The sequence below is a fragment of the Prionailurus bengalensis genome, chromosome F2 (genome assembly GCF_016509475.1).
Source record: "Prionailurus bengalensis isolate Pbe53 chromosome F2, Fcat_Pben_1.1_paternal_pri, whole genome shotgun sequence".
NCBI classification, from domain to species: domain Eukaryota; kingdom Metazoa; phylum Chordata; class Mammalia; order Carnivora; family Felidae; genus Prionailurus; species Prionailurus bengalensis.
This window is the reverse complement of record NC_057353.1, coordinates 33,317,449-33,344,973: the sequence shown is the minus strand read 5'-3', so window position 1 is coordinate 33,344,973 and position 27,525 is coordinate 33,317,449. Positions and strand designations below refer to the sequence as shown.

General features: G+C 38.9%; 1 protein-coding gene across 2 annotated transcripts in view; it reads right to left on the bottom strand.

Moving 5' to 3' along the window:
• Positions 1-27,525, bottom strand: part of CA13 (carbonic anhydrase 13) — a 49,624-nt gene that overhangs the window by 20,836 nt on the left and 1,263 nt on the right. The window contains exons 1-3 of one of the 2 annotated variants that reach the window (XM_043601299.1): positions 14,164-14,601; positions 9,628-9,825; positions 1,354-1,472 (exon numbers count right to left, since the gene is read on the bottom strand). In XM_043601299.1, coding sequence (XP_043457234.1) covers positions 1,354-1,472; positions 9,628-9,825; positions 14,164-14,200 — 354 coding nt within the window. In that variant the 5' untranslated portion in view covers positions 14,201-14,601. Of the gene's footprint in view, positions 1-1,353; positions 1,473-9,627; positions 9,826-14,163; positions 14,602-27,525 lie in introns of those variants that run through there. The other variant, XM_043601298.1, reaches the window with a different exon arrangement.

Sequence of the window (27,525 nt, the reverse complement as noted above, 5' to 3'; positions counted from 1 at the left end):
TCTTTTCTCCACTGGCATGGAACACTTTGGATATACATTTTATTTCTCCATCCTAAAAACAGAGCAAGTCCCACACCTTAAGCACTTGGCCTCAGACAAAAGTGTTTTAAGTTGACGAAATGGACACTTTGGTTGATAGACTCAAAGAATAGATGTACCTGTGAATGGAAGAGCAAAACTGGAAAAAAGTTCTGTTGGTTGGATTTCTCTGAACAGCAGAATTATAAAGGAGTATCCATACTCCACAGCTCAGTAACCATGAGAAAATGAAGAAGAACTTTACTGGCCTGGTAACACTGCTCTGTCTCACCTAGATGGCTCACAAGCCAAATTATTTTCACATAAACAGCTTTGGTTGAGTCATACAATAATTCACTTTCGCTTCATGAAAAAGTTGGGTGTTAGCAATATTTAACAGTATGAAAACTTGAAGTATATTATGCTTTGTCATTGAACAGAGGATTAGAAAAAGTAGAGTATTATTAACAAATATAATTATAAAGAAGTGACTTCCCAATTTAAAAAAAAGATCAATGATGGGTGCCTGAGCAGCTCAGTCAGTTAAGTGGCCAACTTCGGCTCAGGTCATGATCTCGCGGTCTGTGAGTTCAAGCCCCGCGTCAGGCTCTGTACTAACAGCTCAGAGCCTGGAGCCTGCTTCAGATTCTGTGTCTCCCTCTCTTTCTGCCTGTCTCCCACTCACGTTCTGTCTCTGTCTCTCAAAAAGTGAATAAACATTAAAAATTTTTTAAAGAGTCAATGAATGCTTTATTGTGTTATGCTTTACCAATGACCTTAATAATTAACAGATTCCATTCTATACCTATAATTATAGAGGTAATGTAGAGTTTAGGAGAATTTGTGTCTTTGTTTTTTCTTCCCTACAAGAAACTCCTCCATTCACTATTACCTCTACAAAATATGATATTAGTATGTATCTCTGTCTGGACCAAATCAAATGTCTCTTTCTCTGCCTTCTCAGTGGACTTTCGGGAAGCACAATAGATAGTATAGAAAGATTTGTAATTTGGTATCAGACAAACTTGAATTTAAACCCATCTTACCCACCCCCTAATTGGATAAGTTACTTAATCTCTCCAAATCTGCAGTTTACTCATTTCTAGAATGAGCACAATAACCCTAAGCTCTCAGAGTTGGTATAAGACTCAGAAGAGCCACACTGATCGCTCTCATATTGATAAACTCTCATGTTGATTGAATAAAGCAATTTCAGACACCGAGAAACCTAACTGACTCAGGATCAATTTGGAGTCAAGAGAGTTGCCCTCTGCGTTCCTTAAATCCCATCACCTAGGAAAACACTGAATCATGAATCTATGTCTGTTGGCTTACCTCTGCAGCGTATCTCACTCCATCCACCACGTGTTCAGAGCCGTGATCATCAGCAGACCCCCAATGCAGGTGAAACTGCCGCAGCCTGTAGTTTCCAGTGAGAGGACCCCCACGCAGAACTAAAATGGCGATCCATTTTCAATTGTGAGCAAGAAAACAATCTTTACACATGCTGCTACAACCCACATCATCTCCCTGAACACACGCAGGTCCTCCAAGGAAGTGTTTACAAATGTGTCATTCAGTTTGTGGACAGGAACACAACTTTTAGGTATATGAGGAGTGCGTACAAACATTTTAAAAGGTTGGAGAGTCTACAAAACAGATTTTTATGGAATATCTGGGAAATCACAGCAGACAGTGGTTGGAAAGTAGAAGAAATTAGGAGTTCTTAAAGGTAAGGAATTGGTCTGTTTATTGGAGAATGTCAGCCTCTCTGAATAAGGATGTGATTATGTAAAAAGGGCCACCTTGAACTTGGTAGAGCAGTCCAGCATTATGATTAAAGAATAGTGTCCTGCACTGAGAAGACCTGGGCTCATGCTCTTACTGGTGATCTTGCATGAACTCTAACTTCAAAGCACCAGCTTTCATGTCTGTAACCTCAAGAGAGTAATGCTCCCTCCTCCTAATGCTGTTTTGAAACTAGAAGAAAAGTTGAATACAAAGGACTTAACACTGCCTGGCACACAGTGAGCATGCTGGACATGTTAGCTATTATTACTATTTTATTGTGTTAGGATTACTACAAAAACTGGCCAAGTAAGCATATCTTCTGTACTTAAATTCTATCTTCCCAGGGAAACCTGGAATACAGTGCAAAATTAACTCTTTTCTGACAACAGAATCATATCTTAAGTATATAGAAAATCTTCTTAATATAAAACATAGCTCTAACCTGTCTCCTCCTTATTAATCTTTGTTGGGCATGTTTAGGGGGGATAAGACAGCATTGGATATTGAATATACCATACACATTACTAATCTCCCACCAACATCCAGTAGAATTAAGTGTTAGATTATGAGATTCAGCCTTAATAACAGTTTGATTTAAATGACCTTCCTCTTCAGAGATTTCAGATAGGTAGACAGATAGAGATAAAGAGAGAGAGAGAGAAATCTCAAAATTTGTCAAGAATGATCCATCTTATATATGAATCAAAAGATGTTAATGGGGTTCCTGGCTGGCTCAGTCAGCAGAGCATGTGACTCTTGATCTCAGGGTCATGAGTTTAAGTTCCACATTGGGCATGGAGTTTACTTAAAAAAGAAGCAAGGGGCGCCTGGATGGCTCATTTGGTTGAGCATCTGACTTCGACTCAGGTCTAATCTCATATTCTGTGAGTTCAAGCCCTGCATTGGGCTCTGTGCTGACAGGTCAGAGCCTGGAGCCTGCTTCAGATCCTGTGTCTCCCTCTCTCTCTGCCCCACCCCTGCTTGCTCTCTGTCTCTCAAAAATGAATAAACGTTAAAAAATTTAAAAAAAAAAAAAAGAAGCAAAAGATGTTAAGAGGTATCACATGCAGTAAGGATGCCTAAGGCACACGCCTCTTTGAGCTCTTTTGTGGGAGAAAAATGATCCAGATGGCTGCCTCTATTAACCAGTACAATTGAACTCATTTCTTCCTTACTCAATTTGACTCAGTGAAGTTGAACATCAATGATTAAGAGTTACCGTGGTTAGAATCAGCAAACCTGGGAATGGTTCCAGCTCAGCAACTGAATTATGTGATCTTTCAAGATTCACTTAAGTCTCTGTGGGCTTTAGCTTTCTCATGCATACTTGTGTTCATCTGTCCATCTGTCTGTCTATTTTTAATTAGGAGATAGGACTGGATGCTTTTTGACTTATACAATTATCAAAATTACCAAGGGAAAAAATTGAGCATATGCAATTCATTTTGTAGGTTTTTTTTTTTTTTTTTGGAAGATTGAATGGTAGGAACTTCCCTTAGATTTATTTGGATCCAGATTTTTTTTTTTTTAAATAACCAAAGATGGCTATTTCCAAAACCCTCTGAAAAGTTAAAGAGAAGAACCATTTACATCAGACTCTAAGGCTTGCTCTTCTGTTACACCGTTATAAGCAGAATAATGTTAGGGTTTTGAGTCTCCCACTGGACAGTGTTCATGAGGGCAGAGGCTCTGTCCAACTGGATCACTGCTGTACCCATCATCTAGCATGGAACCTATCACAGAGGAGATGTATGATAAATATTCGATGAATGAATGAATAAAACATTTGATTTGTCTTTAAACAAACATTTTCAAAGATCATTCACAGATAAATTAATTTAAAAGGCAAATTTCCCTAAGTGACTCCATACAGCATGGATACAGTGGCATTCCAAATGAAAAGAAATCAACAGTTCTATTGTCCTTTCTTTTCTTGCAGCAGTAGCATAAAACCTGAGCTGAAACATAAAGTCATTCCTTCACAGATAAAAGGCAGATTACAGAGCTTGAGTAATCAATGTGGAATTAACTTTGGGAGAAGATGCAAATAAGCTGGCTCAGGAGAAAGAAAATGATACCAAAAAACACACATTGTTAGGGAAACATCCAAGAATAATGGCTGATCTCTGGAAAGCCTGCTCAGAATCCAGGGTTTAAAGCCAGATTAGCATAGCTCTGTTAGTTAAGCAACAAAGATTGCCTTACACTCTACATATTTGGACTCCACACGTGAGTGTTTCAATTAAAATATCCAAACTGGGGGCTCCTGGGTGGCTCAGTTGGTTATGTGTCCAACTCTTAATTTCAGCTCATGTCATGATCTCATGGTTCATGAGTTTGAGCTCCATGTCCAACTCTGAGCTGACAGCATGGAGCCTGCTTGGGATTCTCTCTCTCCGTCTATCTCTCAATAAATAATGAATAAATGTTAAAAATAAAATAAAATAAAATAAAATAAAATAAAATAAAATAAAATAATAAAATAAAATATCCAAACTGGGACCATGATCAGCAACTGTCTACGTGTGAAGAAAACATTCTCTTAGAACAGAGCTCTTCTGAAGAAAGCTTCCCACAGGATGGGGAAAAGTGAGTCAAAATATCAAGGTTAATTTATCACTGACTTCGAGATACTCTATAATAAAATAACTTAACTATAGTATAAAATGAACAATGGCAACAAAAATTATTTTTAGGGGGAATGACTTAGTGTTTTCAAGCATCAAATCATTCACCTTCCTCTGTAATCCAGATGAGTAACTAAATATTATTGTCTCCATCTTATATCCGAAAACAGTAATTGTTTCTCCCAAATCATACTTGGTATACATATATAGTCCACTTATCCTTTCATTCAGAATTTTTTAAAAATCTATTCCAAATAAAACATTCATATAAGAGGTCCACAGAGAGTAAGCAATCAGAGTTAAGTGCCATTAAAATTTGGGAACTTTTTATTATCTTAATAAAAGAATCCTTGTCATTTGTTATATGCTGCAAAGACCAACAATGTTGTGAAACTAGAATGTATATGTTACTCCATTGAGTTTGACTTTTTTAAATTGTTGGTAACTGCTTCTTTTCTGAAACCACACTGTAGCCAATGGCCTTAAATGGTAACCAAGGCTTGCAACAAAATCAGAAAGAAAATAATTTAAAAATTAACACACTTGTCTATGCATGCATTTACTGTCTATCCCACCAGGATACAAACTCTTCTAAGGCAGAATCTGTCTTGTTCTCTTGTATCTCTAGCGCTTAAGACAGTGTCTGCACCAATAAATATTAAAAACATAAAACAAGAGACCTCACCTGTAGAAGCACGTCTCTGTAAACTTCAGTTTATAAGATGGCTACAGAATAAGTGACCTGGGAACCACTAGAGAACATGTTCTTATGAATCTAATGAAAGCCATAGACTAATCACTGTGTGGTAAACAGTTCTCTGAAGCAAAGCTAAATGAATAGCACATGTATTTTGCTTGGACCCTAGGAAAAGAGGAACCAAAGGGCACAAATCTGCCAGGATTATACTGTGAGAGAGAGAGAGAGAGAGAGAGACAAAAGCCATAAATGCTTCCAGTCAGTGGGGCCTGAATTCTTTATGGAGCCAGGAGAGTCTTCGTTAAGTCTGGCCTCTTTTGCTCTGAGCATATGCACACCAGGTTACTCTCTGCTTATTCATTCAACAATTCTGAATACCTTGCTATGGGCTAGCAACTATGTTCAATACTAAGTATGGGATGATGAGTAAGGTCATCCTTATCCTCAAGGGACTTAGGCCTAATGAAGGAAACATCATGATGATAGTTTTGTAATGTATACATTGTCACAAATTACCAATTCAGTTTCCTGGAGATCTTGGTTCTTGGAGGAATCACACAACTAAGGCATCCTTCTCCCATATCTTTTTATGTTTTTTCTCTTTTCTAATGTATAATTTCAGATCTTGTGAATTTGGTTGATTTCAGGCAGTTACCTAGAACCAGATAACTAGAACTAAATAACTAGAGCGTAACTAAGAAATTGACAATTTCTAGAGGTGAAAATTAAAGAATAAGCATCGAGTCCATCATGTCACTGGTTTTCCCACAAGGCCTTTCTCAGTAAGAAACTAGCTTCCTTCCTTTTGACATCTTTAAAAGATTTCAGCACAACATATCTTACACATGGAAAGGATACAGGCCTGTTATTTACTATGTCTTATTATTATCAGTTTGTTATTAATAGTTATTAAGTACTTACTATATTCCAAGAATTTTCATTTCTTAACATGTAACAATCACTACAACAGCCTTTAATGATTAAACATTCAGGGGCGCCTGAATGGCATGGCTCAGTCAGTGAAGTCTCTGACTTCAGCTCAGGTCATGATCTCACGGTTCATGAGTTCGAGCCTGGTCAGGATCTGAGCTAACAGCTCGGAGGCTGGAATCTGCTTCAGATTCTGTGTTTCCCTCTCTCTCTGCCCCTCTCCTGCTCACGTTCTGTCTGTCTGTCTGTCTCTCTCTCAAAAATAAAAAAACTTTAATAATAATAATAATAATAATAATAATAATTAAACATTCAAGCAATGAATAATCCACTAATGTTTAAACTAGTTAGATGTCAGGGGCACCGGGGTGGCTCAGTTGGTTAAGGGTCAGGCTTTTGGTTTTGGTTCAGGTCATGATCTCACGGTTTTGTGGGTTTGAGCCCCGCATCAGGCTCTGTGCCAGCAGCGTGGTGCCTGCTTGGGATTCTCTCTCTGTCTCCCTCTCTCTCTGTCCCTCTTTGACTCGCACTGTCTCTGTCTCTCTCAAAATAAATCAACTTAAAAATAATTATAATTTAAACTACTTAGGTGTCAAATGGAATGCTGTATCAATTTTCTATTTTATTTTATTTTATTTTATTTTATTTTATTTTATTTTATTTACTTATTTTTTTATTGAGAGAGTACAAGCACTGGGAAGGGGCAGAGAGAGAGAATCTCAAGCAGGCTCCACGTTCAGTGCGGAGCCTGACGCGAGGTTCGATACCAGGACTGTGAGATCATGACCTGAGCTGAATCTCTTGATTTCATTTACCTACAGGGCCACCTACGCACTCCGCCATATCAATTTTCTATCCTCCAAGAAACATCACACCAAAAAAATGTTTTTAACTTAAACACACATTTATTGAGTACCATAGTATCTTGTGTGCAAGGCACTATGCTAGAGACAGGAGTCAGACAGAGCTGTTGTCCACAGGGAGCGTTCAGCTGAATGGGAAGAGAACCAGCTAGCAGTTACAATGCAGTGTGGGGAGCTCTGGATGGGACAAGCAGGGATGTTACAGGAGGAGTTGTGGGGCCAGTCAGGTGAGATTCCCAGAGAGGTGAGATCCTGTCTGAGTACACAGACCAGTAGCTAGGGTGAGAATGCCCTTGTCTTTCTTTACCAGATTACTATTTACCCTCTGCTATGGCCAAGAGGAATTCTTCCCCCAAAATATCATCACTTCCTACCCCCTCTTTAAAGGACTATTAAATTCTAAAGGGTGGCTCGCCAGACGTTAACCATGGGGAATGCAACTGCCCAGCCAAAGAAGTCCTACAAGGACCGTGAGGATAGTTTCATGCCTGTGGTTTCTCTCTCTCCTTTTTTTTTTTTAAGTTCATTTATTTATTTTGAACATGGGAGGGCAGAGAGAGAGGGAGAGATAGAATCCTAAGCAAGCTCCACACTGTCAGTGCTGGGCTGTACGCAGGGCTCAAACCCATGAACTGTGAGATCATGACCTGAGCTGAAATCAAGAGCCAGAGGCTTAACCAACGGAGGCACCCAGGTGCCTCTGCCCTCTTACTGGTGGGATTCAGAGTTAATTTTGGTCAAGAATGGCTTCTTTACAAAATAGAAACTGTTTTATTCAAATTAAAGTGGTTTGCTATAGAAAGTTTGTGTTTCTTATAGTTTACCAAAGAAAAAGAAAAATCAACAACAATTTAACTATAGTGGTTTCTACTTTTTAACTGATTAAATACCCAGAATCACCACAAAACATTCTCTTTTTATTTATCTTGAGAAAAAAGAATGAGAATCATGACCCATATTTATGTAGTTTCTGTCTCAGAGGGGTACAAAGTACTTTACAGACGTTTCCAATTAACTCTGGTAATTTCATTGTGATCTAGATAGGAACTAGACCTTCACATATGGGAGAAGGCACACACTACCAATCACAGACAAAGTGTCAAATCTGGAAACATAAGCTGATTCCCCCAGATTAACTCAAAGTAGAAGGAAAACGAGAGGAAGAGAGAAAGAGGCAGAGAGAGGAAGACAGAAGGAAGAGGGAGAAAAAAGGGAGAGGGAGAGAAAGGAAACCTAGATCATCATCAAGCAAATTAGAGTAGGAATTTTCTATGACTAAGGCTGCCTACATTTATTTATAAATTAAAAACTTCAAGTTTTAGGTGATGTAAGTTTAATCATTTCTTATTGTAACAGCAGGAGTGGTTAGCCTCAAATTTTTATGTTTAAGACATAAACAGTATCAAACTACAATTATGGGTGGTAAAGCCTTTATACTCAGAAGCCATGGACTACTTATAATTTACCCATTGCATCAACCATATCTATTAATACAGAAGCATTAAACTGAGGGCTTAAAGGAAAGACAATTGAATATAGTATATAAAAAGTGAGGTCTGGGGGCTCCTGGGTGGCTCAGTCGGTTAAGCGTCCAACTCTTGATTTCAGCTCAGTCATGATCTCATAGTTTGTGGGTTTGAGCCCACGTTTGAGCCCACTGTTAGAGCTCTGCACTAACAGTGCAGAGCCTGTATGGGATTCTCTCTCCCTCTCTCTCCCCTCCCCCACTCTCTCTCTTTCTTTCTCTCTCAAAATAAATAATTTTTTTTAAAGTGAGGTCCTTCCTCCCCATGAAAGTTAAAAATAGCATGTTAATCCTTTTATGTATATTTTTTACAGTGCTCTGATGAAAATGTATCTTTTATGAATTTGACAAATATGAGAAAGAAATTTTATGAGCTTGTAATTTTTGCTAACAATACAGTATCACAAAAATACAGGATATTATTAGGAACCTATTCTGAGATTAATGAATAAGTGAAAATCTTTTTCCAATTTAGGATTTGCATAACTTAACTATATTTTTGGGGCACCTGGGTGGCTCAGTCGGTTGGGTGTCTGACTTCAGCTCAGGTCATGATCTCACGGGTCGTGGGTTCGAGCCCTACATCAGGCTTCATGATGACAGCTCAGAGCCTGGAGCCTGCTTCTGATTCTGTGTCTCCCTCCCTCCCTGCCCCTCCCCTACTCATGCTGTCTCTCTCTGTCTCTCAAAAATAAATAAATGTAAAAAAAAATTATAATTTAACTATATTTTTATTAACAGAGCAAACACAACATCATCCTAATATTAGACTAAAAATGAAAATAATTTGTCAGAAGCCTTAAAAATTATTCCAAAATTCAATTCTCTCTAATCTTCTCTCTCATCTTAACTTTAAATTGGATATCATCCATTCTTTGGGCAGTTGATATGCTTGAAGAAGGATTCAATGTCCCTTTTAAGGAAATTCTCTTTTTCTACCTCATTTGGTTATCAAAATAACACATAAACTAAAGTTTTATTTGGTTGGTCCATGACTTATTCACAGCGTGAAAGACATTATCCCATGAAACAGTCAAACAAAACTTTTATTACAAGTTCTAGCAAAGTATTAATAAGGAACACACAATACATAGGTATTTTAAATATGAAAGATAAGAAATCACAGTGCAGTCACCTCACACACACCCCCAACCAAAAAAAAAAAAAAGAACCAACCTGATTTGTCTTCTGTGTCATCGAAGTCAACGCTGAAGGAATGGCCACTATTACTGATGATTTTGGCTGAGTTTGCATCATACTTGATACTCAGAGGTCGCAGGGAAGAGTCATATTTCACTTCTTTGGTTTTAATCTCAATTGGAGATTGCTGATCCCCATCAGCAATCGGGAAAAATTTATTCCAATGAATAGGACCTTAAATATATAGGACCAAAAGAAAAGGATTAAGTAAGTTACTTCATTCCCCAAACATTTGTTGAGTACAATGTACTGTGCTTGAGCTGAAGGAATAAAAAGGATTAATAAAATAAGATCTTCATCCTCACGACCTTTGCATCTAATTTTTTTTTTTTTTTTACAAGGCTGGGTGCTTTTATTATAGGATGAAAACCTCCTGGTTTGCTTAACTCATTTGCAGCATTAAACTAACCCTTGCAACAAAAACCGTTTAAGGGTTAAAAAGTACTTTCCAAAGGTGCCTTTCCACCAAACTAAAAACAATAGCATAATTGATCATTGAAAACAATGAGATTTAGTCTCAGCTCTAAGAAAGATCTGTGGTAGCTCCAGAGGTCTCCAAGTTCTTAAGATGAAAGAACGAATGAAACTGAGAAAGCTGTGTAGTGAAAAAAGGGTGCAGTTCTTAAAAATGCTATCCCTGAGGTGCCTGGGTGGCTCAGTTGATTAAGCATCTGACTCTTTCTTGATTTTAGCTCAGGTCATGATTCCACGGTTCATAGGTTCGAGCCCTGCATCGGGCTCCATGTTGGCAGTGTGAAGCCTGCTTGGGATTCTCTCTCTCTGTCTCTCTCTCTGCCCCTCCCCTGCTCTCTCAAAATAAATAAATAAACTTTAAAAAAAAAAATGCTATCCCTACTTCTTTCTTCTATCACTCACTGGTATCTTCAGGTGTCACTCAGGCCTCAACTCAGCTACCTCCAATGTCCAACAGGCATACTAAGGAAATACGTAAATTTTTCACATAGTATAATCCAAATAAAATGGCGGCACCATGTCAGGAAATGTAATATTGTTGATTATCTTCAGCGGAGTCAGGTAACAATTTCTTTCTTTCTTTGAACACTTCTGAAGTTCTTTCTGTGGTTATTTTGCCAATGTTATATTTGAATTCCAACACAAGGGAAAATGGTCATCCTGATCATCTACTCAAAAAAGTCAAAATTGCAACAAGTCCCCAAGTCAGACACACGTTTGGTAAACTGATATGAACCAATAAGCAGGCAATTCCCTTGTCTAGACTGTTCATTTCTCTGGGAGACTTGATTCAAGTTCTGCCTCCCCAAATCAACAGCAAGACTGCAGCTTCGGGTAAATCTCTAAGTCATTTACAGGTGTGCGTAGTCACTTTACAGGTTAGAGGTTCTTATTGTCTACTATGCCTGCAATTTATACAGCTACCACCAAGTCAGCAGAGCACAGGGCTACTGACTAAGCTTTTCCCTACTTCACTAACTTGATTTCTCTAATATTCAAGTACTTATTAAAATGACACAGCCTGGGGGTGCCTGGGTGGCTCAATTGGTTGAGCATCCAACTCTCGATTTCTGCTTGGGCGATGATCTCACAGTTTGTGAGATGGAGCTTCATGCTCTGACAAGGTGGAGTCTGCTTGGGATTCTCTCTCTGTCTCTCTCTCTCTGTGGCCCACCCCTTGCATGCACGCTCTCACTCTCTCAAAATAAATAAATAAACATTAAAACAAATGTTACTGAGACAGCATGACAATTAAACATTTGTTACTGACAACAAATATTTTTAAAGATTTAGAATGAAACTTCAAGAAACACAAACACATAGCGATTATCAACAGCTTCAATCTCTAAATCTAATGCTCCTTATTACTCTTAAATTTTGCAAAGGAGAAAGCTTAAGCTCTTTCCTTCACATAAGCATCAGTTACAAAAACTCAAAGCATGAATATACAACCATTCACATAACTTAAAAGCTCTTCTCTAGGGAATCTGACATTTTGGACTTCAAAACAACTTGAACATCAAAAGTCTTTGCCTACTTATTACAGAGAAGGCATTACATTTCCTGGTTTATTGAGTACTCTCATTTACCTTTCTAGTACTCTTTCTGTGTACAATCTAGTCCTTTCTTCAAGTGAAAAAAAGTTTTCTATTTCACTGCCACCAAGTATGAGTCAACCTAACCAGAGTTAGATTTCAAATATGTGATGCATGTATCATGAAATGTTGTTGTTGACTTTTTTCCAACTAGGAAAGAGTTTCTGTCTCCTCCTAATTCCTTTACTCTCCTATTTCCAGTCCTTTATAACAAGAATAATTTTGAAAAGCAGAGGCAAACCAAAATAAAACAAAAATAATAACACTTTGGGGTGCCTGGGTGGCTCAGTTGGTTAAGCGTCTGACTTCAGCATCAGGTCATGATCTCACCATTTGTGAGTTCGAGCCCCGCATCAGGCTCTGTGCTGACAGCTCAGGGCCTGAAGCCTGCTTCGGATTCTGTGTCTCCCTGTCTCTGTTCCTCCTCCACTCACGCTCTGTCTCTCTCTCTCTCTCTCAAAAATAAATAAAGATTTTAAAAATAATAATAACGTTTTGCATAAATTACTCAATATTATTTATTAACCGCTATAGTCGGTTCATTTTCCTGCCTCTTAAACAAGCTCCTTTTTAATGAATGTTTCCAAAACATTCAACTTTAAACCCATTTAAACACAGCTCTTAAGTAGAAATAAATGGTGATTCTTCCACTGACTGAAGAACTTTTAAATATCTACAGATATGCAGTTTTCAGTAACTGCTACATTCCCTAAACTAAACCAATAAAACTACCACAGGTTAGTGGAAGAACTTTTAAGTATTTGGTGAAGGTGGTATACCCCCTTCCAATGGCTCAAACTCTTGGTGTTCCATTTTATTGTTGCTACTACACCTTGTTTAAATTTCCTTTTATCTGCTCATTCACTGCTTTTGCCAGCCTAAACAGAAAACAAGCAACTAAACTTGCCCGGTCAGGATACAACACATCTCCAGTAGCATTTTGCCACAGTTGATTTACTTATAGGCATAGTCCTCAGAAAGCTATTGCATCAAAAACCAGGAAATGGCCCTACAATTCTTAGCAGAAATACAAAATCACTCCTTAGTAATGGCTTTTCAAAGATAGATTTTTTACATTTCTGAAGATGAGTTTCACTGAGGCCAACATTTTCTAACAAATAAATGTATTAAAGAGTAATCAGTACTCATTGATTGAAAAGACCCTTCTTCTTCCTAACTATTGTGAGGGCACGGTTGACACCCAGTAACTATGAAATGACAAAAATTAAAATTATTCCAGCACAGAGGGAAATTAAAAGAAATTTTTTGTGGGTTTTTTTCCCAAACATAAATTAGAAATTAGCAAAGTGTGAGATTATAATTACAGACTCAGTCAAAAAGAAATTCACCTAAATTATACGTTTTATTATTAAAGTTCTAAATTTCACCTGCTGCCATTTTAAACTGGCAAGTTAATCATAACCTCAAGAAGGCTGCAATTAGAAATGAAGCTGAAAAGCTTTCTTTGTGAAAGTTTCTTGGTGAAAGTAAACTTACTCTAAAATTTGACTATATGGTACTATTCAATAATATGCACATTAATCCAAGGAAAGTATTATTATTATTATTATTATTATTATTCACAGATCTAATTTTGACACTGATTCACTGTAAGGCTTCTTGGTTCACTGTGCAGTTATTTCAAATAATGGTTATTTTGGTGATTTAGTATATAGAAGAAGACAAGTATACATATTATTACTGCTGCTCCCATCAATAAATCCATTTTTGCCAACATGTTAAAATTTGAATAATCCTTTGCTAATCCTCTATCTATGCAAGGATGATTGTGGGAGAGGGAGAAAGAGTGAAGTGGCCCAAAGCATAACTTTATTTTTTTAGAAAGAACCTGAGACCTCCTAAAGCTAACAGTACCAGTCAACCAACTGCAAATTACCATGGCAATATTTTATAGTAACAGCTATTAAGATATATGCAGTATTTCATTTGCCAGGAAGGCAACTTCAATCTTCAGGATTGTGATTCAATTATTAAAATTTCTTAAGTATAGCTTCAAATGTTTTCTATGATTTGTTTCCTGCGAATAATGAACTCAAAAAACTGAAAGCAAACTTGCCCTCGATTCATTAAAGTATGTCATCAGACTTCTAATCTCCATGCCTTTAATTGATAAGTAGCTATTACTAGGGAAAGTCCTCGGCTTTTCAAGTGAAAGTGAATGGACATATACGAAGATTTCGTGGTCTGGGGGAATCTTCACAGGGCTAACACACACCAACTCTCACCCTCACTACCAACACCCTCCAAAAGACGCTTTTCCTGTCTTCACAAGACTGAGCCCTCTCTTTACTTCCTGCATTCGGCTCAGGGGAAAGCTGCTCAATTTAAAGAGGAACCAAAAAGTTTCTCGCAAGTGCGAGATCAGCAGTGTGTGGTCTGTCCCCCACGGCCGCCCCCTGGAGCAAAGCCCTCCCTCGCTCACCGTTGTGTTCGCCGTATCCCCAGCTGAGCCGCGACATGGTCCCTCGAGTGGGAGGCAAAGGAAGATGTGGCAGGACAGCGAGAGGAGGGACGGAGCCGGGCGGGCGCGCGAGTTGGCAAAGGCGGCGGCCAGCCTGGACGGTGTCCGCCCCGCGCCGCCTGGCAGCAGGGGTGCGCTACAACCCCGGGGCCAGGTCGCTCTCGGCTTCGTCCGCCAGGGGACAGTGGCGTGCAGGAAGGCGCCCGCACATGTCTGGGCGACCTCGGGCGGCGGAGCTGAGCTAGGTCCTGGGGCGAGAGTCCCTGGCACTAACAGCTTGAACTCCAGAAAAGGAGAGTGGGTTTGATAGAGAGGCGGGGAGGAAGGGAGGAAAGAGGGAAGAACGAGAGAAGAGTTTTCAGAGGAGATTTTCTGCCTCCTGAGAAGTAGTCACCCCCGAAAGTATTGCTTGGAGGTCTATCCTGGGAATAAATGAGTCACCTGGGCCTGAAGCTGCCGGGCTGGGAGGGGCTGCTGGTGGAGACATGAAGTCAAGTCTTTGGTGGTGGTGGTATTAAAGTACAAAATAATAGTGACAATGGTAATAGCTACAAAAATAATTTAGCTGCTATTTACTAAAGGCTTACCATGGGCCAGTGTCTGAACTAAGACTTTTACCCACATTTTGCCACTAGATCCTATAATTGCCCTAGAGTCTTAAGACAAGCTGAGTAGCCCTCCCAGGTCACACAGCCAAAAGGGGCCTAGAGTTCTTACTAAAAAAGGACCCCTGACCCCTCCCTTACCCAGCCTGGTTGCACCAGTCCATTCATCCCATCTCCTTCCAGACTCTCACCTCTGCTCACTGTGGCTGGAGGAATTAGGGAACCAATCTAATATTGATTCTTGGTCCCGAAATAATGCTGCCCTTTTGTCCCAGCAGAGACAGGAAGGTGTTCATTCCATCGTTGGTTTGGATGCACAGTAGGCTTGCTGCCCTATGGCTGAAAGCTGAACTGTCTGCAGAGCCTTGAATTTCTGTCCTGGAGTAGTAGGTGTTCTGGGCTCAGAGTGAAAAATAAAGAGAACTCTGTGACCTGCCAGGATTATAAGTACTGTTCCGGCTGCAGAAGGGTTTGAATTGGGTCAATTTGAAATTTCAAATTGAACTGTGCAGTGTTATTTATGGTCAAGCCAATGCAAATAGTTTCTTAATGGTCATGAACCTCCCATAAAAGATGTAAGGATGGCTGTTTAACTATCATCTTTCACTTTGTCTTGCAATCCACACAGCAGCTGCCTAATGTGGTAATTGAAAGTCCCAGGAGGTACCTCTTTTGGTAACCACCGTATTGTTTAGGGACCACTAAATAGGGATCAATTTGAACTATTCTTTAGACCTGACCTAAATACTTCATAGTGCAGCCTGCACCTCCTTCTGCTTCTGTAATTCTTAATGAGGTTAGAATGCAACAGAAAAAAAGTTTTTATACAGCCATAAGTACAATAAATTTTATGCTCCTCTTACATCTAAGGGAAAGCCCAAGTTTTCTCTTCCATATTCTCTGGTACAGTTGGGTTCATTTATGCCAGTATAGTAGTAGTCAAACTTTATTTTATTTTATTTTTTAACATTTATTTATTTTTGAGAGACAGAGCACAAAGCAGGGGAGGGGCAGAAAGAGAGGGAGACACAGAATCTGAAGCAGGCTCCAGGCTCTGAGCAGTCAGCACAGAGCCTGACGCGGGGCTTGAACCCATGGACACGAGATGTGATCTGAGCCTAAGTCGGGCACTTAACGACTGAGCCACACAGGCACCCCGTGGCCAAACTTACAATAATAAAAGGTTTATTTATGTTCACTTTCACTACAGAACACAAAATAGATATATGTATATATTTATATACAAATATATAATAAAGTACTGTTATCCAAAATATACAAAAAATTCTTAAAACTCAACAATAAGAAAACAACCTGATTAAAAAATGGCCCAAAGACCTTAACAGATATCTTCCCAAAGAAGATACACAGATTGCAAACAAGCACGTGAAAGACATTCCACATTATATGTCACCAGGAAAATGCAAATGAAAACAAAATGAGATACTATTACACACCTACTAGAATAGCAAAAATCCAGAACACTGGCAACACCAAATGTTGGCTGTGGAGCAACAGGAACTCTCATTCATTCATGATGGGAATGCAAAAAGGTACTGCCGCTTTAGAAAACAGTTGGCGGTTTCTTACAGGACTAAACACACTCTTACCATATGATCCAGCTATCATGCTACTCAGTATTTATGCTAATGAGTTGAAAACTTACATCCACATAAAAATCTGCATATGGACGCTTATAGCAGCTTTATTCATAATGGCCAGAACTTGAAAGCAACCAAGATGTCCTTCAGTAAGTGAATGGTACTTCCAGACAACTGAATATTATTTAGTACTAATAGGAAATAAGCTATCAAGCCATGAAAAAACATGAAGGAAACTTAAATGCCATATTGGTAAGTGAAAGAAGCCAATTTGAAAAGGCCACATACTGTACGATCCCAACTGTAGGACATACTGAAAATGGCAAAACCATAGAGAGAGTACAAAGATCAGTGCTTGCCAAGAAGGGTGAGGGGAGGCAGGTGCTGAGTAGGCAGAACACAGAGGATTTTTAGGGCAATAAAATACTCTGTATGATATTACAATGATGAATACATGTCATTATACATTTGTCCAAACCTATTGACTATAAAACACCAACAGTGAACCCTAAGATGAACTATGAACTTTGGGTGAGTAGGATGTATCAATGTATGTTCATCATTTGTAATTAAAAAAAGACTCTGGAAGAACAAGTTGATAATGGAGGAGGTTAGCCTCCATGTTGGAGCAGGGGGTAGAGGGTATATGGGAACTCTCTATACATTCCTGTCAATTTTGTTGTGAACCCAAAATTACTCTAATAAATAGTCTTTTTAAAAAAAATAGGCAAAATAAACCCACAAAATACTAATGGACTCATGTAAAATACACACACACACACACACACACACACACGAGAGAGAGAGAGAGAGAGAGAGAGAGAGAGAGAGAGAGAAACAGGAGGTAGCATGTAAGAGGTCCTGCTGCCAAATTGGGAACAATTTGGCCATCAAAAAGAATAATGATAGTAATAGATTATAACTTCCACTCCACAAAATATCCATGAGTCCATAGTGATACTGAAAGAAAAAGAGAAAAAATGTTCCTTTATGAGAGAATGCAAGCCACTAAATACAGATAAAGTGATAGAATTATAAAGCAATAACTTTTGCAAGGCCAATGTAATATTTGGTTCAGGCAAGGATCAATAATGGGTGTTAAAACTTCCAGGTGAAAGGTTCCTGGGGAATAGGATATTCCCACAGCCTGGAATTAAGAAACAAAAATATATGTTACAGCCAAACATAATGTGTGACCCTCAATTAGATCCTAGGTTGGAAAAAAAGGTGCAATACATGCCTTGGGGACAATGAAATGTAAACATGGACAGCATATAGGTGATACTATTGAACTGATGTTCATTTGCATAGGTGTGGTGACTGTACTGGCCATACTTTAGGAGATAAATGCCAAAGCAATAGGGCTGAAGTCCTTTATGTTTGCAACTGACTCTCAGATGTCTCAGTCAATAACTGGAGACTCTAGCTAAAGGATATTTGGGTGCTCATGTTACTACTCTCACAACTTTTTGTAGGTTTTTAATTTTTCCAAAATCATCTAGGGCAACAGAAACCTGCTTTCTCAAATCAATGAGCCATTAGTTTGCTAAATAACCTTTATAGCTAGGTGTGGGTTTTCTCCTTAACAAAGAGCCCCTGTCTCCAGGTTCAATACCATCAAGTGTAAACAAGTAGAGGAAGATTAACACTGACCAGAGAACCCAGGAATCCTGACCAGACATATGTGCATCAGCTCTACTTCTCTCTCGATACAATTAGATCCAGTTCAAGCTTCCTTTGCCACAAAGCATGGTTAAGTCAGCTCTCCTCTTCAGTGAACCAGACACTGTATGTTATGAGCAGCACTTGTAAGTTAGAACTCTAGCCATAAAAATATTTAATTAAGGATGGTAACATATTCAGAAACTATCAAAGTGTGAATCAATCTTATTCTATTAGGACATATATATGGACTCTCTTTGAGATGCATTTTTTTCAGGGATTCTTTTTAAGAAACTCTGAATGTGAACCCAAGTGGCCATTGTCATCTGATTTTTACTGAGTAGTAAACTGAGATGAGCAAGGTTCCTCAGTTACCTAGAGAGGCAGGCCACATAGTTAGGGACATAGCCCCAGTCTGCAGAGTCCCAAGTCCAAGGTGCTCCCCAGTCTGTGACCATTTCCTTCATTCAAGCCCTGTGATTTGCACAGCTGGGATTTATTAACCACAGGACTGTCTTATCATTTGATATCTTGTGGAGCGTGTAGGTTTTATGGAGCTGATATATGGGGGTTTCGATTTCTTTAGTTTCCATTCCTAAAGTTATCCTAAGGTTAGGATTGCATAACACAATCTCCCAAAGGGGCTTCAGGACTTGCCCAAATGACTTAGGTTTCATGCCAAGATGGGAATTCTCAGACCAGAATTGGAAAGACAGCTTTAATGTATCACCTCTCAAGTCTCTTTTCAGATAATAACTTTCAGAAACTGGAGCCAAACATTTTGTCCTGTGTTGTCAGACAAGAACCTCCATTGCCAAAACCCTACCTTCTACATTTTTGTTCTTTTGTTTAATCTCATGCAGTCTTCTGACAGAAATTTATCACACCCTATTTTATAGCATATTATAAAAGCAGATAAAGCATGAAAGAGAAAAGCAGAGATTATTTAAAAGGAAAGGTTATTTAAAAGGAAATAAAGTTGTATAGACGTCAGATCAGTGTTGAAAAGCCTAGATAATTCAGGGCAAAATAACTCAACTATCGAAGAATTTAATTAACTGTTATTAGCTTGGAATAAGCTGATTTGGAAATAAGTCAATTTTACTCTACTGTTGTCAACTCTTTGAAATATAACAACAGAGAAAATTAGGGGTGTTAACAGGCATTCTGTCATCAGTGCTTATAATGTTAATCTACCTTCTTCTGTCCTCTAGGAAAGGGCAGTCTGTTCTCTCAATAGCAGTACCCAAATCAATAGCAGTACCCAAAGGCTTGATAGACCCCCACTCCAAGAAGTTCCCTGCCTGGACACCACCATTTTACCACCAAAGATTTGATGCACCAGCATTACCTAGCAAAACTTCTTACTCCCACCAAACACATACCATTACATCCTTTATAACACAAGTTACCAACTCCACTTCCTGTTAATCATTGCCATCAGCATACCAATATGTTCTAGAATTTCCTCTTTTTAGAGGGAAAAATCCCCCCCCTGAACATACATACATATTGCTCCCTTTTGCTGCCCATCATCCTGTCTGCTGTTCCTTGGGTTCTTCTATACCCAACTGTATTAGTAAGGTTTCTCTAGAGAGAAAGAACCACACTCTGTGTGTGTGTGTGTGTGTGTGTGTGTGTGTGTGTGTGTGCGCGCGCGCGCGCGCATGTGTGTGTGAGTGTGTGTGAGTGTGTGTGCGTGTTTGTGTGTGTTTAAGAAGAGATTTAGGGGTGGGGAAAAATAAAAAATAAAAAAGATTTAGTATAAGGAATTGGCTCACACAATTATGGAAACTGACAAGTCCTGAGATTCACAGGATGAGTTGGCAAGCTGGAAATGAGAAAGTCAATGGTCTAATGCCAGGCTGAAGACTGGCAGGCTCGAGATCTTGGAAGAGCCAATGTTTCAGTTCAAGTCTGAAGGCAGGAAAAAACCGATGTACAAGTTCAAAAGCAGTCAGGCAGGAGGAATTCTGCTTTACTCAGGAGAGGGTCAGCCTTTTTATTCTATTCAGATCTTCAACTGATTGAATAAGACCCACCCACATTAGGGAGAGCACCCTGCTTTACTCAGTCTACTGGTTTAAATGCTAATTTCATTTGACAAACACCCTCACAGAAACACCCAAGATAATGGCTGACCAAATATCTGAGCATCCTGTGACCCAGTCAAGTTGGGACATAACATTAACCATCAAACCAACCTTTAAATTTTAAGGGTTTGGGACTTTCTACCAGGATCTCTTCTCTCTCTACACTCTTCTCTTAGGAATTTCCACCAACGTCTATGGACATAATCTACCTAGTTTAGAAATATATTCCAGCACTATCCAAGAGAAACGTAGTGTGAGTCACATATGTTATCCATATTTTTGACTTTCAATTTTCAACTAGTTACATTAAAAATAAGTTTTAAAAAAGTGAAAATTTGTTTTAATGATAGATCTTATTTAATCCCATATATCCAAGATATTTCTGTTTTAACATGAATCAATATAAAAAATATTAATGAGTGTGTCAGTGATCAATGCATTCTTCCTCAGTTCTGAGTTCACCACACATTATCTGCTCTGTGATAATGGAGCTTTAAGAATTTCTTCTTTGCAGCAAGCACAATGCCAACCTTTTTTCAGTAGAGGGACATTTCAGGACAGGGACCAGTTTCCTGGTTCTGGTGTGCTGCATTTTTGTTTTCTTCTTGCTCCTGCTGGGCTCCTGGCAGAGATGTGTGTGGATGGACATGCAGGGCCGCTCTGGCCCAGCCTCACACCAAGAGTGTGCAGTCCCTCAGCAAGTTCATAGCCCCAGCCCGAACCCAGTAACCCTCTCATCATAACTTCCGAAGTAAACGCCAAACACCCCGGCTCTCATGCTCCTCTTCTGGCAAGTAGATGCCTCTATTCCCTCTCCACACCTGCCTACCGGCCTCAGGCAGACTGCAGCATGGATGGTGTTTCCCATTGTGCTTCTGAAACAGACACTGCCCTCTAGCTTGTGTACCACCCTGCTGTAGAGGTGGTTCCCAATGTCTGAGTCCCTTTGCACACCTGCATGCCAGATTTAGCTCACTGTACCCCAGACGGGTGTTTCCTGCTTGCCTGCCAACTATGGGCCAGCTCTGGCCTGGGCCACCCCATGAACTTCTCTGCCATCCAATGGGCTGCAGCTACACCTTCTCCAGTGATCTGAATCCCAGTCTTGGAGAGGAGGCCAACTTCCAAGTTTGTCCTTCCTCAGAGACTCTCCATTAGCCTAAGGATATTCTTTATGGTTCTCTTACGTCTTATTCCTTGTTATAGTTAACAATTCTTTACGTCAACTTTTACTATTCAAAATATTATATGATTTCTGTCTCTTGAATAAATCTTAACTGACACAATTATACCTTCTACTTTTTTTTTTTTTGGTCTTACTAGGTCTTTAAGTCTGATGCATAGTTTACTATTACAGAATATCTCAGTTCAGGCTAGTGCATGCAAGTGATTGATAGCCACATGTGGTGAGTGGCTACTATATTGGGCAGGATAGCTCTAGATCCACTGAACTGCATCCAAGTGCTGCAACTTAAGGTGTCTGAAATGGAATTATTTATTTCCTCCCTGTCCCAGTTTCCCTCCCACAGTTTTCTCTATCTTATTAAATAGCACCACGATCCACCCAATTGCACAAGTCATAAATTTAATAATCAGGGGCACCTGGGTGGCTCAGTGGGTAAAGTGTCTGACTTTGGTTCAGGTCATGATCTCACAGTTTGCGACTTCAAGTCCTGCGTCGGGCTTTGTACTGACAGCTCAGAGCCTGGAGCCTGCTTCAGGTCCTGTGTCTCCCTCTCTCTCTCTGTCCCTCCCCTGCTTGCACTCTGTCTCCCTGAAAAATAAACATTTAAAAACATTTAATACTCATACTGATTCCTGCTTTTCTCTTTCTCCCTTTACCTCTAAATTTTGTCTATTTTAACTCCTAAACAACCAGTTAATATGACAAAAGAAAAAAAGAAAACTAAGCTATAAACATGAAACAAAATTCAAAAGATGAGAAATTGTTAAGAGGTCTTCATGCTATGTCTTCCTAATCAAAATCTCAGCTTCTTAAAAAGTATAAAGACTCCATATCAATAAGGACATGGTGAACTTGGCACGTTCACACACCGTTGGTAGAATTGTAAAATATACAGTCTTTCTGAAAACAATTGGTAATTTAAATCGAGTACTTTAAGTGTTCATAACCTGAGATCTTATTCTTAAACTATGCTCCCTAAAATATTAGATCTTCTCAAAGATTTATGTACAAAGATGTTCATCACAATGTATTTATATTAGAAAAAAATCCAGAAACAACAGAAATGTCAATGTTAAGAAGAGAGTTGAAATAATTTATTATAGATCAAAAAGATGTAATTTTAGAAAGATATAAATATATTTTCAATATACTTATTAATAAGTAGATGTTTGTATCTATAGGTTATAAATTTTTATCCTGAAACTCCAATTTTTAATAAATAACATAGCATAAGTGCTCTAAAAAAAGCTGCAAAGAAATATATTTTTGAAAATCTGAGTGGTGGAACTTATTCATTGTTCCAAATATTTATCAGATTACCTTTAGATGCTAGGCAGTTTTAGGCACAGGGGATATAGCAGCTGTACTAGTCAGCCTCCAAGATAATCTTCAATGAGCCTCACCTCCTGGGATTTAATTCTTTGTGTAGTCTCTTTCCTTACTGAATAGGATGGGCATACGTAATTAATAAAATAGAATGGAAGTGGTAGGGTGTGATTTCTGAGTCGAGGTCGTAAAAGACATTGCAGTTTCTCCCTTGCTCTCTGGGATCACTTAGTCTGGAGGTAGCCAGCTTCCACATCATGAGAATATCAAACAGTCCTGTGGAGAGGTCCTCCTGGAGATGATTTCAAGCATCCTGGCACTAGCCAGCACCAACCTGCAGCTGCATGAGTGAGTTGCTTTGAAAGTAGATCCCTCAGCCCCAGTCAAGCCTTCAGATGACTACAGTCCCAGCAAACATCTAAGTGAACCTTCAGCAAAGACCCTGAGCCAGAATTGTCAAGCAGAACCCACTAAAATTATGAAATAATAAATGAGGGTTGTTGTTGCGAGTGACTAAATTTTGGGGTGATTTGTTACACGTTAGGAAGCTAATATAGTAGCAAACAAAACCAGATGGAAAGATCTGCCTTTTTTTTTTTTAATTTTTAATGTTTATTTTCAAGAGAGAGAGCCAGAATGTGAGCGGGGGAGGGACAGAGAGAAAGAGGGAGACACAGAATCAGAAGCAGGCTCTAGGCTCTGAGCTGTCAGCACAGAGCCTGATGCGGGGACCAAACCCACGAACTGTAAGATCATGACCTGAGCAGAAGTCAGACACTTAACCGACTGAGCCACCCAGGTGCCCCGAATGCTTTGCTTTTATGGAGCTTACATTTTAGCAGGCAGAGAGATAAAAAAACAAAATGAAGAAATATATGGTAGGCTATGTGACAATAATGGGATAGCAGAGAAGGGATGTAGGAGGACTTGGAACTTTACAGTCATGGAAGCCCTCACTGAAAAGAAGGCATCGGAGAGAAGATCTGAAAGACATGAGAGAGGAGCCTTGCAGATATTTAGGGGCAGAAGGGTTGAGAAGGAGGAACACACCTGGCCAGGATTACAGAACAGTAAGAAAGCAGTGGGAGCAAAGTGGGGGGGGGGGTCACACATGGCTTCACAGGCTTTTAAAGAACTTGGCTTTTATTCTGAATCATATGGGGAACATTGGGGATTTTGAGCTGAGGAATGACATGAACTGATTAACATTTTAGCAGGATTCCTCTGGCCGCTGGGCTTGCATAGAGATTAAAGCAGGGAAACCAGATAGGAATCTATTACAATAATCCAAATGAGAGAAAGTAGATGGAGAGGAAATTCAGAATGTAATAATTGTTGGTTATTTGTTTTCTTCTTTATACTTTTCTGAATTTTCCATTTCTACATTGACTCTTCATGACTTTTCTAATCCAAAAGAAAAACAAAAGTCTTTAAGGAGCCAAATGTTTGTGAGAACTTTTAGTCCTCAGCATTTTTTGGTTTTATTAAAATATAGATGCCCGTGGAATTCTTAGTAAGATTTCAGCACAACAGGGTTGCCATAGAACAACACAAAGATGAGAGTCAAAAACTGTTGACTTTAGTCTGTGCAGACTTTGAACATAACAATGTCAGCTGAAAAACAAATGTGAAAGGACTTCATGTACCCTTTGAATATTTTTATTGCCTTTGTGCTATGTATTTGACCATTCTTTTTCAATTTTAATTTTAATTTTTTTTGAGAGAGAGAGAGCAGGCATGTGCATTTGCATGTGTGAGCAGGGGAGGGGCACAGGAAGACAGAAAGACAGAGAATCCCAAGCAGGCTCTGTGCTGCCAGCATGGAGCCTGACAGGACTTTATCTCACAATGGTGAGATCATGAGCTGAGCTAAAAGCAAGAGTCCTTAACTGACTGAGCTACCCAGGCACCCCTGACCGTTAACCTTCAAATATTTCACATACAAGCATTCCTTTGTGACTGGATTTCAGGATTTCTAGGTACTTGGCTAGGAGATAACTCTGGATAAAAATCTGTTTAATTAAATTAAAAACATATTTATTGAGCACCTATCATTTCCAAGGAATAGTGCTACACGAAGATAAAAAGAAGTGTTTCTCTAGGTATTTTTCTGTCATGGTAAAGATAATAGAGCTTTAAAGTCATTTTTAGTATGTTGGCTACAATACCTTGCTCACCTGTTTATAATTAGCAAATGTTTATGCCACATCTCCTATGAACTGGAAATAGAGAATCCTACACAGGGATGCAAAGGCGCCTGAGTAATAAACGAGCCCTTGAAGAGTACATGGGCTAGGTATAAAAATTTCATCTCAGTCTCAAGTACATGGGAAGTGAATGGCTTATCCCAAATCCAGAAAACAGAAACTTTTTTGGTCTGCAGTCCATCACAGTGGCTGCTACAATTGTCAATATCAATGCCTAGATTTCCTTTGCAGACAGAAAGCTCCATCCTTTCTGTAACCCTTGTTGGTAGAGAGATCTTATGCTACTTCTCCTCAAGCCATGTGCCAGAGGGACAAAAGTCTCAGGCACTTACAGAAAACTGTTAACCACCCTCTCCCCTGAACATTTCTTCAATTTCCAGAAGCTCATTTTCTCTCCTAAGATTAAGCCATTTCCCTTTTCCATTCCCTAAGGAAGATCCAGGTAGGGATGTCTGCAAAATATCTGGAAACTTCAATTTTCAGCCCAGACACATGAAAACCATCGATAACCATTAGAGACAAAGAAACTCAGACTCATGATGTAAAAGATCTAGCTACCCAAGAATGCTGGGAGGAAAAGTGACCTTCATTCTTCTAAGACTTGTATTGCTTTGAGTATAAAATACTAATACTAGTACAACCAGTTACACCACCATGCTGCTCATCCTCTAAGATGGGTTGGTCAAGTTTTTAAAAGTTTTAAAATTGGTAAAGGGCCAGATGGCAAATATTTTAGGCTTTGCAGACTACTCAATCTCTGTCACAACTACTCAATTCTGCTGTTGTAGTGTGAAAGCAGTCATATATAATATGTAAACAAATAAGTGTAGCTGTGTTCCATCAAATTATACTTACAGACACTGAAATATTAATAGAACGTTTATGTGTCTCAATAAATTGTCCTTACTTTGATTTTTCCTCCCATTTTAAAATGTAAAACCTTTCTTAGCTTATGGGTTGTACAAAAATAAGCAGTGGGCTAGATATGGCCTTTGAACTGTAGTTTGATTTCTGTTTTAAGACAGTCAGATGAGAACTTTAACATGAATGTCTCCAGAGTGCAAAATTATTTTCTTCCTTAAATAATGCATTTTTATATTTATCATTTTGCATTTATCACAGTCCTTACCACTTTCTGTCTTCAATGATTACTCCATGTGCACACATCTGTCTCTCCCAGGTGACTGTGCTCCCTTTAAGAGAAAGCAGTGATCATGTACTTCTCTGAGCTCCCACAGAGCCTAGGTGTTCAAACTATTGTGATCAAATGAAACTGAGCACTGGGGAGAATAAAGTTGAACCGATAAAACAAGTTTATCATAGCGTATCATTTATACAAGACTGGCTTTGTTCCGGTAAAGGGCTATGAGATTTGTTATGAATGGTTTGTAATTATTTGTGTGTGCACTCATTTTCTTATTCCCCCTAACTATCCGTGTTTACTCGTTGAATTACTTTTAAGACAGTTCTTTGAGGACCAGATCTGTATACAGAACTCTGCATTGCTAAGTTTCAACAGGAAAACTAGTGTTTCCGAAAAATGTTTTTTCTACTTATGATTTTATTTTTAAGGTTGCCGGAAAAATGTGAAATGATATTTGCATGTATTTTTAAAGATTAGAAAACTTGAAGTTATTTTTTTCTTTATATATGATTCATTTGGTTCATAGGTAAATAGCTTTTAGAAAATTAGCATGATCCTTTCTTTTGTCCTAATAATATCTTATGCTTTCCTGCTTTGTATTTTATTAACTCTGCACATGGGCTAGGTAGATTGGACAGGAATAAAGACTCTTTTAGGTACAATTTTAAAAAATAACAATAACCCCAGACCACTGAAGCCAACAAAACACAATGTTTTTGCTTAGGTAACTGAGAAGTCTGGGGATAGATCTTTCTTGCATCTATGGCTGAATCCAAAGATTCAAATGACATCATCAGGGTCCTGTGTTCTATTGTTCAGTCAGATCTATTCTATTTTGTAATTTGCCCTCATTCCCTCCCACTGCAGACAGGCCTCCTGCAAGTTGCTGGAGGAGATGGCTAATAGCAGCCCTAATTTCATATCATCCCAATACAAAGACACTAAATGCAGGAAACAGCATTCCTCACCAGCTCTAGTTGGAAAATCTTTCAAGGAGGACTATAATTATCAGCTCAACCAGGACCACTTAATGGGAGAAAAATGGTTCCTCAGAAAGGATGCTGAACAGAATGGACATTCTCTGAAGTGGGCATACTCTATGAATGGCCATCTACACATGGGAAAGGGAAGCACAGAGAAATGAAGTAACTTGTTCATAATCACACTATTGGTTGGTGAGAAAGGTAAAACAGAAATCCATGACTTCTCACTCACACCTCATACAATGCTTCTGCTTTTGCCTGTATAACCATGCTATTTCTTTGCTGGATGTATCTTTATCTCACCATTTCAAATAAAAGAGCCAGTCCCATAAGTTTTCATAAACACTATGATGTCATTCTATTACATCTATTTGTCTTCCTCATATACATCAGTAACTTCACATTCAAGTAACCATAATTAAACCTGCCTTATTTGCTTCAGTACTTGTGGATAACTCGGGTCTTGTAAAAGATTCTGATGATTTTCTGTAATTTTGGTTTTGCCCCACACATTAC